Raw genomic sequence first — 12,053 nt, forward strand, 5'->3', positions numbered from 1 at the left:
AGAAATCAAGTTCTAGGACATTATTTGAAGGGATTAAAAACCAAGATTGTTAAAAGTATAGGAAAGGAGTATAAAGTTGGTTTATTTCATCAAGGTTAAAATAGATATGTTATCTCTGGTAACCCTTAATGGACTTTTGCTTACCAGGACTGAATAATGAAGCTTTAAGATTTTGTTTCTGGTTAAGAGATAAGATATGGAAAGAAGAGAGCATTTGTTTTATATTAAGGTGATAAGTTACTACAATTGTTTATACTTGTTGTGATCACTTGTTATATATTTCTATTCTATTCTACTGTATTCTATTTTTTTTCTGCACTAATTTTTTCTACATACACACATACAGTTTGTATTAGTTTTTATCTTTTCAATTGTAATCTCTAATAAAATTATTATATAAAAAAATGAAAGACAGATGATTTGTCCATGCTCCTGCACATTACAGAGCAGTTATATTGAAAGATTTATACTGGCCTATTAAATCAAGGCTTTTGAATGTTCTCTGAGCTGATTGGCTCACAATCATTGGCTTGGCAAATCAGCTTCCTCATGGATGTGTTAACATACTCTTTCCCAGGCCATATAATGCAACAGCAGTTTCTTTTACTATTTCTAGCTTGAAATGAAAGCATTCATAAGTACAAGCTGATTAATATTTTGGTTTAAGAAAGTTGATTACATTTTTGTTCAAACCTTTTTTGTTCACTAGTCTGTTCATTTCAGAAAGTATTTGAGATATGGAAGAGAATGAGAAGTTATCTATCATCATCATCATCATCATCATGTAAGGAACTACTGAGTCATTTAATATATCCACCTCATTCTTTATACAAGTGCTCTTTATACAATTATAAAGACATGGATGTGGTTTTATTATTGTGGAGTTTGATGGCATAAGAGTACATAACACTCATAGTTTCATAAGCCAGTCAGGCTGTGATATCCAACAAGAATGTAAACTAAATATTTTTTGTATGACTGTTTAGAATCATTACTGAATATGTTACAGTTCTGTTTGACAGAAGTTCCATTTTAGATACACACACAGATTATAAAATGAAACAGATGACAAATGTTCCTCAAAAACTAAGACTATCACAAGTTGTTTATATTCTAAATGCATGACTTAATGTTCCTTAAGTTTTTCTGAGACACTGCTGTAAGCAATGTACAAGTTTTTTTCATGGTTAACATTTATAGGAATGTACATTTATAGGCATGTATGTTGCATTTTGATCATAATTTAAAATATTCAGAGCAAAAAGATGTAGATTCAAATGTAATGAGAAGCAGTGACAGGTGAATACACTAGTGTCTCGTACTTCTGCTATTTCAGTTCAGCATAATAAACAGAACTGCATACAGAATATAGAATAAGACCCCTGCCCTTCTTGCGCCCAAGTATCCTGTCTAAAGCAGAACATTGTTTTATTCTGCTTTGGATAGTTGGGTGGGAGTGGTGTCTGCAGTATATTTGGGAAACGATTCATGCCTTTCTCCAAGGTAATGTTGGTACCATCACCTTGGAGGAAGTGCTGGCATACCCTCCACTGAAGAGAACATTTCTCTATTTGGCTGTATCAGAAAACTTCTGCCCAGTTTACAGTCTTTCCTTTTGGAGGAGCCTAGATGAAGTGGATTATCTAGATTCCTTCAATATTCAGACCTAGTTATGAAATGTAAATGGCACTGGTTGCTTTGGTGGATGAACAGCTTTGGGACCTGCAGGGAATAATGTATCTCTCCTGGTTCTCTTAGACCTTTTGGTGGCTTTCAAAACCATTGTCCATGATCTCATGTTGGACCACTTGCAAGGGAGTAGGGCACTGTTTTATGGTGGTTCCACTCTTACCTAGGTGGGCAATTCTAAATTATAATTAAAGGGAAGGAACAGTTCAATCTGTGGTTGCTCCACTATGGGTATCACAGAACTCAGTTTTCTCCCTGTTGCTATTTAACATCTATATGAAGCCAATGTGAGAGAGATCATCTGTCAGTTCGGGGTGAAGTATCATCAGTGTGTAATGTGTAAGTGGGTATCATCACCGTATGCTGATGATACCCACTTACACATTACCACCCCAGCTGGGCCAGAGATGTTGTGGAAGTCCTTACCTGGTATCTGGAAGCTGTGAGGTACTGGACAGGACAACACAAGCCTAAACTTAATCCCAGAAAGATAGAGTAACTGTTCAGAAATACCTTGATTCTGTGTCAATTCTGGTGATAGCTCTGAAGTTGCCTTCTTAAAGTTTAAAGCTCTTAAGAAGCAAATCCATCACTTGGTGGCCCTCTGGAACTTGTAGTTCCTTGTGGAATATCAGGTGGTAGCTGCAGCCAAGGGACCCTTTGCCAGTTTAGCCTGGTATGCCAGCTGAAGTCCTTCCTGGACTAAGAATTATAGGGACAAATAAAGGCCCTTCTCTATTATCTATATATGGACAGGTTATGTACACAGAAACCAAGGTAATAAATTAGCATGGATGTCAGAATATTTTAGGATGGGCAGTGACCAGTCACTGTTTTAAAAGTTTAGATACTAAATAAAGTTCATTAGTATCTGCAAAGAACCATGTTTAACTATGCTAGTCTAAAGCATACATGAAACCTGAGAAATGGACATGTTATTTTGCACATGTGTGTGCTGGTATCTGCTCCTGCAGGATAGACCCAATGATCATTGCTGAATAAACTTTTCTCTTTACCTGTCAGCCTCCTCTACTCATTGGGTGCATAACTGTTATTCCACAAGACAAGCCATAGACTCATACTTTCATCACTACAGACTTAGACACCAGTTCATTCTGTATGCAGCTAATTTTGAAATCAACTTGGTAAACTGCTGCTGGAACAAAATATGATGGACAAGTTCTATTGGGTAAGAACTACTATTGCAAGGTAAAATCAATTTTATGGGTTGCTGCATTGGTTATCGATAGAGTTCCAAGTCCATTTCAAAGTACTGATTTTAGATATAAAGCCTTTCATGGCTTGCCTCCAAAATACCTTAGGAACTGCCTGTTCCAGTGCAAACATCCAGGGAAAGGTTCCTTAGAGTCTAGACCTTGCGAGAGCTCAAGAAAACATATACTCAAAGGGAATCTTTTTCTATGATGGCTGCTGTGTTATGGAATACCTAGCAGTCTTCTTCCTGAAAAATGATTTTAAAAATGACTGAAGCTCTATGTAGTTTTTTTATACTAATAAAGATAGAAAGGTGTCTCGGGCCACATGTTTTACCCCTGCCCCCACCCTGGTTTTTCCAGGTCTTTTACAAATGGGAATAATAATTATATCTACTGTTAAAACATTTATATTAAAATAATCCTTAAAGTTGTCTAAAAATGATATAGGATAAAACAAAACATTCAATGTCAACAAAAGGTCCATAACTTAGAGCCCTGGAAATTGGAAGATTCTGCTGGTAGTGGCTTCTTATTACAGACATTACATGCCAACTTGTGAAGGGCTAGTTGGAGCTATGTGAACTGAAGGGAAGCATCAGTATTCAGGCTTGAAGATCTTTACTTGCTTCATCTTTGTTGAAACTACAGTAGGCATAAAAGGTAAATGTCTTATTTCCACATAAACAAACTGTTAATCACACAGTGGTAACTATATCTGAACTGAGATGTAATGATTGGTAAAAACATAAGATTTGTTAATGTCTCTGTCATCATATATCAATAAAACTATCCCAGCAAGATCAACATGATATGACAAAGCAGGCCTGAACTGCTTGCTGGTCACATGATTATAGAGTATTATAAAATTTTGGTCATTAAATGTAGATTTAGTCTTATCTGTTCTTCTATTGTTTTTTGAATAGAACAATGCAGTACTAGAATCTCATTTTTGGTCAGGACCCAGTGGGTGGAAATTGTACAGATAGAGATCCAAATTCAAAATAAGAAGGAATTTCCTGACTGTGGGAGCTATTAAGCAGGGAACAGCCTCTTCCTGGAGTCATGGGAGGTTTTCATGCAAAGGCTGGACAGCCATTTGGCTGGGATGGTCTAAGGATTCTTGCCCTGGGCAGGAGGTTGGACTGCAAGTCTTCTAAGGTCCCTTCCAACCCTATGATTCTAGAAGAAAAATGGATAGAACACTATTTTGCCTTACCCCAAGCAATTTACTTAAACCATTTTACTTAGATGCTTCACTGTGCAAACATAAATTATCATTTAAATTATGAGCTTGATCATACATGGAAAATTTCACACAGCTTTTCACAGACATTTTTAAAATATTCATACAAAGTATTTATACATTCAACTTTAAAATTTACAAGAACAGCCTTGGATAGAACTGCCCTACCACACTGGATTTAAAAAGCATGCAGACCATTGAAACATTTACAGGTTCAAATCTTTATTGTTTTAAAATTCTACATGTCTTTTACAGTACAATAATTTGTTAATTAAGTGATCTTTGTATAGTTAATGTACAATGGATTTTTTCTCCCTGAACCTTAGCCATGAAATACAATTTCATCAATATGATTTTTTTTTTTAAATAGATCAATACAAGACTTCTCTGAGGGCTGGGAAGGTGTTTCATTTAAATACAAGAGCATAGCTATTTCCTTTTAAAATCTGTGATCAACCCTTCAAAAACCTCAAAGACTGATCCATATTAGCCTAGCAAGATACTTTTTTTTCCTTTCTCTTATATTAAACGGCTTTTTAATGCAATAAAGCAAGTTGCAAGAGTTACCTTTTCATCTATTGAGGCAAACTCATGCTGAAGAAAATTATGATTATCTGCATGCAATGAACACTCCTGTATTATAAATAACTGATGGTATTATACATATTATAAAGAATCTGATAAAGAGTGAAAGTAGTTTGATAATGGTTTCACAAAAGGACAGGTGCTGGTAATGGTAGCTAACATTTAACATCTAATATGAACTAATGTATATTTAAACAGGCAATTAACATGGCTAGTAAATAAGCCATGATACACAAGATTTGTCCTTTCAGAAAATGAACTCTTTTGGTCCACATTTCTAAAGTTATCTGGATAAAAAATTGGAACAATTAGGCCAGACATTATGATGAATTTTCTGTTTCTAAAATATAACACATTAAAAAGAAAAAAAAAGGATCATATTGTGGAGCATTGCCATATGACCTCTATATAAAAAAGATGGCCTGCTACTTGAATTGATGAATGGGTACTGACGGACTAGCCAGAAAATATGGAATTGAGTTGAGTTTCCACCCTGTGTTATACTTTCTTATTCCATGGTACTGCTTTTACTCTGTAGAATTTTGTACCCAGAGGAACTTTAAATCGGTTTTGTGCCTAAGGAAGGAAGGAAGGAAGGAAGGAAGAAAAGAAAGAAAGAAAGAAAGAAAATTATTGCAAGTGTGGTACAAGATCTATAATCAAGTGTAAACACTAAGTTTTCTAGTGTGCAATGTGTATATACATGTGTACTGTGTGTTTCTATTTTTGTTTTTTGAAATACATGACATTTCAGGTACTTTGTAATTCAGTAGAACATGGCATTCCATATCCTTCCAAACAGTCTTTTTTATCTACTGCACAATATTGAAAGTATGAAGAAGCTGCATTATTCCTCTCAGCAAAATAATACTCAAATTTTGTTATACAATTTAACTGAACCATGACGAATCAGATAATTAAACCTTACCTTTTTTGCCTGACAATATTCCTTTTCCATTACTTTCCCTAACACCCAGGGTCTTCGAGATGTGCCAGAAGCTAGAAGGAAAATGTTCATGACTTGAAAACATTGTATATAAGCAACTGCCTACTCCATTAATCTTGACAACACTGTTCAAGGTCATATATAGCTGTTTAGCTATCTAATAGAACAAAAACTCCATGTGTGTACTCCCATTCTGATATTGTAGGACACATTGTTTTTTCCCCCTTCCAACCTCTAAATGGTATGATTAGAATATCCAATTTTACAAACATACATAGAAAACTGGTACTGAGAATGTTAAATATATCCAGTGGCATAATTTCATGTGATGTGGCATACTGGCATGAAAATAGGCAAGGAAGAAATAGATCAGTTTCACTGAGTTACGATGAAGTCTCTCCTGCACTTTAGTTGCCACCACAGCATCATATGAAACTTCAGACAAAAAGCACTTCCTTGATAACTTTAAAGCAATATGCTCAATAACTTTTATTAGTGAATCATATTTTTGTCTTATAGGACTATTTTCAAAAGTGGAATAGACTTTACTCCTCCACTTTACTTCTTAAATCAGCCCTAAAAAGGGTGGATGGGTGGGTGCAGAAAAAGAACAAGGAAAGTCCCACTGGATGAGAAGAAGTCCAATCACATGAGGATATTGTACAAAGCTCATAGATTTTGTTTGATGCCAATTCCTCATATATAGCATTGATAATGGCTGACTCTAGATTGATTGCTTAGTGTTAAAAGATGTCTGTGAATTCTTAAATATAACTCCAAAAATTGGAATTTATTGAGACTTCAAGAGCTGTGGACTTTTAGGTTGTGAATGCAACATTTCAATTTGTTGTCGTTTTGACAGAGGAAAGGACTTCCAAAAATATTATATTGCAATATAAACGTTACAATATATTTAATTGTACATTAAATATTTCTATTTAAGCATAGTTGTAAGTTTCTAATTTTACTTAGCTGTGTCCATACATCTTTATAAATAATTATATAATATATGAGTGTGTACATATTCATAAATACACAATAATTTAAAAAATCTTTTATCTAATGGGTGATTATATTTTTTAAATACATCAGAAAAACACTCTCCAGGGTTATGACACTTACCATACTCACCTGGTTTGAGATCTAGTGCCGCAAGGGATTCTGAGTGTAAAAAATACAAAGTTGGGCTAACAGTAAATAATACATAGTTGTCATGACGCTCGTCCAGGATTATGAGGACCAAATCACCAACCTGAAAACTAGTTAAAAAGGAAAAGGCTAAGCAGGCAATACATAATACAATACTAAGAAGATATATGTACTCAAAAGAAAATCCCAAGTAACCAAACGCAAAATTACATCCTCAGTATTTATTTTTGTGGTCCTGGTCAACAGAAATGTAAATCAGGAAATGTTGGTTTCAACTGGAAAACATTCCTTTTTAAACTCTTAATGTTAAGAAAGTGTTTTTGTTTTTGTTTTTTTTGCAGCAGCTTGAAAGTACATTCTGGAGTGGTGGGTGGGTAACTGAAGATGAAACCGTGGCACATAACTCTAGTCACAGATATGTAGTTAAAAAAAAAATGTTAAAAAAAAGGTTGCATATGTCCAACTCTGATGAATACTAACATGGGCTAATGAAATCTAATCATTTATAATGTTTCCCAGTGCTTTAGCTTTCATCGATAAGCATGCCTGATTATTGGGTTAATAATGTAATGTACAGTAAACAATATGCATACTCAAAAAGTTTCATGTTTCTTATATATAGAAAGAGTCCAATGCTGTGGCCCAAGTTAACAAAGAACAGCCATGGTATACTTACTGGTTTTTTTTCTCCTGAATGACTATATCTTAATTTTCTCAAATTTTTCAGAAAGTATATTAATTACTAAACCCAAGATCTAGGGAAATACACAACATGACAAAAGCTTCATGCAAATAGGGTTCTAATTTCACTGTTCAACCTGGAGAGAACAGTAGAAATTTCACTGTTCTACCTGGTGTGATAGAACAGATACTCTATCATCAATAGTGAGTCAAGATTTAAAAATGTTCCTTAGTCATTTTATTGGCAAGAGCAATAAGAATGCTGGATTCTCTAAGAGAAAGACATTTGGAATAATCTTCTATAGCAATTATCACTACAACTTTGACCACAATCTAACGGGGAACGAAAGAACAACTGAAAGGTTATTTTAAGGGCTAGGATTTGGAAGCAAGAAAAACACAGAACAGCAGAAACTGGATTGTTGCTTTCCTTCCATATATTATTCTTAAGGAAGGGAAATTCCTATAAGAGGGCATTAACTGGGATGCCTGAGCTAGATGGATGTCTCAATTGCAAAGCAAAGTCTGCTGAACGCCTATAGAGTACTGGAAAGTACTCTCTAAAGGGCTTAGCCATGTATCTATATGACGGCTTTAGGGTTCCATAATAGCAGTTACCTTTTTTTTAACCTAAAATAAATTTAAATAATATAATGAAAGGAATCCTCATACACAAGATAGTAGGGTTTTCATAAGGCATGTCAGCAGCTTGAGGACAGGAAATGTAATTAGCAGTGTGTGTGTGTGTGTGTGTGTACATGCATGCATATTTAATTTTCTGTAACTTGTTTTCAAATTCTTACACAAGTTAACTCCTAGATATCTATCTCAACACAAACTGCATGGTAAGTTCTATTGTGTCTTTGAAAAGTAGTAGCAGGGAAAGGATTAATTTTTTTTTTGAGTTTTTGCAAGTAAACAAATATAAACCTACTTAATATTTTTCAGATATATTGGTTTTAGTCTGTATTAATGACCACAGTAAGACAATTTTAAAGAAGAATTTAATTTAAAAAAATACATTTCACAATTACCAATATGTATACTTACTCTCTGATAGCAATTTTTTCAGAATGTCTTAGAGAAACTGAAGACATGCTTTGAGACATCTGAAAAATGCAACATTGCTATTATTTTCCTGTTACAGCATGAGTGATATAGCATATTCTAGGCATAAATTTAGATCAATCTTGTCACAGATTGACATAAGAAAAGGAAAAATTGGCTTTTTACACTTTATCTCCACTTTTTGGACAAACTTTTGTTATAACCTTAAAGCAATTTCATCATATGAAGACAAAGGAAGTTATTCATCCCCATCATAACTGATTTTTAAGCAGACTTATGCTTTTATGAATGTCAACACATTTTTCTTCAATCATACATCCTATATTATAACTTACATTTTGCATTTATCCAGATAACTTACCAATTCTATTTCTGTACTCAACGTTCTATAAAACATGAAATGCCAGGGCATAAAAACTTATTCTTTCTGCTTTACTAACTGGGGTGGGACGAAGGATGACCAATCTGGGCTGAGTTATTGTTGCAGTGGTAACTATATATACCATTCATTTGAAACATGCAAAAGGTTTATGGCTTTTTATCAGCCTTTTTAGAATTTCTCAGTTACAGCACTTAGAGTACATGTCTGTCATGAAATCAGACACAAAAGAAATTAAGATATCATTTTCCAGTAAGTCTGGAGGAGATTTGATTCTGGCCAACACCAATAGGATTCTGAAATGACATATGTAACTTAAATGAATGGAAAATTGAAGTTAAATCCTTAAACCTCTGGTAAATCTAAAACCTGAGCTGAGAAAAGATCAGAAGTCTTCCTTATTAAAAACATCTGACTTATAGTAAATCCATCTTGCTCAGCTACAGTGGTGATGAGTGCACAGTTGGAAGACTTGAAACAACAGGTAAGGGATAGATCGTTATGGAGAAAATCTATGGGGTCTCTAGGAGTCAAAAACATAATCATCATAATCATCATCAAATCCATCTGGTTTCTTAATATTGTACCAGGAAAATGTGCAGTCAGTATCTTGGTTGTTTTTAGTAGTTCAAAATGAAGTACAGGTAGTTCTTGCTTAGCTATCACAATTGGGATTGACAATTCAGTCGTCAAGCAAAGTGGACACTAGTGAATTCGCAACTGTGCTTATGACCTTACTTAAGCTTTCCTTTGCTTTATAAACCTGCAAAGGTCATAAATGCGAAGATTGGCTGTAAAGTTACTTTTTCATCACCATCATAACTTCAAACAGTTGCTAAATGAGGCAGTCGCGAAATGAGGACTACCTGTAGTAATGATAATGGCTAAAGAACTGGCAAAAACTACCAAAGCTTATTCATTGCATATTAATTATTGTTGTTTTTTATTGTGTGTTTAAGTTACTAATTAAACACTATATTTAATCAGACATTAGATGCTCCCAAAAGTTCTTTTAGGATTTACAGCCTCTTAAATAAACCTAGTTATTTCTCATGAAAAAAGGCCCCCAAACTTAAAAACTGGGAAGCAAATTATTTAAATCCATGAGATCAACTTTAATTTTAATTTTGATGTGAAGCCACAAAATGGAAATGTGTTGTCTACTGGCTCTTCCAAGTCAGTACCAGTAGTTGTGGACTATGATTCAAAAAGTAAAACTCCTAACTCCCAGCAATGTGTTGCTAACAGAAAGGGGGAAGGAGAAATGTCCTTTTAATTTTAAGGAGGGATGAAGTGAAAAGCAGAAAGAGGGAAGAACAGAACGTTTCTCTATTCTCTCTAGCCTACTGTTGGTTTCCTTTAAAACTAAAATACAGTTAAAAAAAAAAGCCTGCTAAAATGGAATGTTTGTACAAAGTGGAGAACTGCCTGAGGTGGGCATATATTCACCAGCAAAACGCCAGTTACAGTAACAGTCTGCCACAGCCACAGTTGCTCAGTACAATCCTGGTCTCTACCTTCAGCACCACAAGAGAGGCCAAAATGGCCTCTAATACACTCCAGCTTAGAACAATATATCCCTTACTGAACATTTTTGTAAAAAAATTAAACTTATTTCATTTTATTTTATATTTATCATATATTTTCAAACTTATTTTTCTATTCTCTTGAATAAGATTTTTTAAAAAATTACAAATCTTACCAATCTTTGATTGAGCCTTTTATTTTCTTCCTCTTTCAACTGCAGTGTCTATAAAAAAAGCTGGTTATTATTATTTTATTATATAAATATTTTATATATATAAATATTTTATATATATATATATATATATATATATATATATATAATATATATATAATAGCTTTATAGATGCATTCCCAGAATTTTAAAGCTGCAATCCTATTTATACCTTCTTAACAGGGAATAGAGAAAAATGAGAATCTGTTGCTTAAGAATTTCATATATGAGCACATTTTGTACCTCCCAAATAAGAGAACATAACATATGGATGTGCCCTGAAACTCAACACTTCTTAGGAATTTCTGATGTGATTCACAGGTCAAAAAATAGGCACAAAAATAGGGATACATTAGAAAAAAGACCAAAATATGCTTACACAGAAAGACTGCATAATAGGAAGCTGCATATGTTAGTAAAGGACAGAATAGAACTTATGGTTGATAATTTTTGGCAAGGAAGAAAAAGATGTCTATTTACTGTTCCCCAGAATATTCTGTAACTCTCTGCCAGCTGATCTTAATATGTGCTCTTTGTGAAATTAGAAGTTTAGGCTGAAATACTTACCTGCTCTTTTACTTAGGAACCCAACTTTATTTTTTTGTGTTAGGATTATTTTCCCATGATTACAACTAACTAAGATGATCAGTAGAACTTCAGAGGATATGAGCTAGACACTTGCACTTCAGTTCTGTTGAACCACACTATTTGGCTCAAAATACCACCAAATATAGAAAGGGAATGAGAGCAATATAAAACATTCATTTTTGTAAGCAAGCATCCCAGAAATGCTGATTTTTGGAAAGCAAGGCAGGTAAATCTACTATGTGTTCCTTACTTCTTTACTGCAACATGGCTGGGCAATGTGCGGGTGAATGGTGTAAAAGGGTTTAAAAGCCAACCATTTATCCAAGCCAGCCTTTGCAAGATAAACTTAGTACTGGCAGAATAGAAAGCTAAACCTTCCTTAGAAGAAAACTTACTAGAGATTTTTATAGCTAAATACATACATTAAATATTTAAGCTAAATACAACTTATTAAACCTTAAGGGATTCTGCAAATAAAATATGTGCTCTGTTGCTGAATTATGGGAATTTCCCTTAGTCACATAAGAGCTATCTATATCAGAAAATAAGCTTTTAAATATTTTCCCTATATTTCTAGTGTTTACCAGGAGTACTGAATAAGTTTAATTACCCATAAAGCAAAACAAAACAAAACAAAACAAAACACTTCCTAAAATCAATCTGGACTCCTAGTGGTTACACAGGTATCTTCCTAGAGGGTTTTTTTTTTTTTAAACAACAATACAAAAGTAGTTTTTCTTGGTCTTTGTTCAGGATGTTTTTCTTCCAAA

General features: G+C 34.0%; 1 protein-coding gene across 5 annotated transcripts in view; it reads right to left on the minus strand.

Annotated features, from left to right (window-relative positions):
- Positions 1 to 4,354: 4,354 nt before the first annotated feature.
- Positions 4,355 to 12,053, minus strand: part of RB1CC1 (RB1 inducible coiled-coil 1) — a 62,359-nt gene continuing 54,660 nt past the window's right edge. The window contains exons 20-24 of one of the 5 annotated variants that reach the window (XM_063299278.1): positions 10,660 to 10,707; positions 8,561 to 8,619; positions 6,812 to 6,939; positions 5,663 to 5,733; positions 4,355 to 5,310 (exon numbers count right to left, since the gene is read on the minus strand). In XM_063299278.1, coding sequence (XP_063155348.1) covers positions 5,233 to 5,310; positions 5,663 to 5,733; positions 6,812 to 6,939; positions 8,561 to 8,619; positions 10,660 to 10,707 — 384 coding nt within the window. In that variant the 3' untranslated portion in view covers positions 4,355 to 5,232. Of the gene's footprint in view, positions 5,311 to 5,662; positions 5,734 to 6,802; positions 6,940 to 7,148; positions 7,648 to 8,560; positions 8,620 to 10,659; positions 10,708 to 12,053 lie in introns of those variants that run through there. The other 4 variants (XM_063299277.1, XM_063299279.1, XM_063299280.1 and 1 more) reach the window with 4 other exon arrangements.

Source organism: Candoia aspera, chromosome 3, assembly GCF_035149785.1.
Source record: "Candoia aspera isolate rCanAsp1 chromosome 3, rCanAsp1.hap2, whole genome shotgun sequence".
NCBI classification, from domain to species: Eukaryota; Metazoa; Chordata; class Lepidosauria; order Squamata; family Boidae; genus Candoia; species Candoia aspera.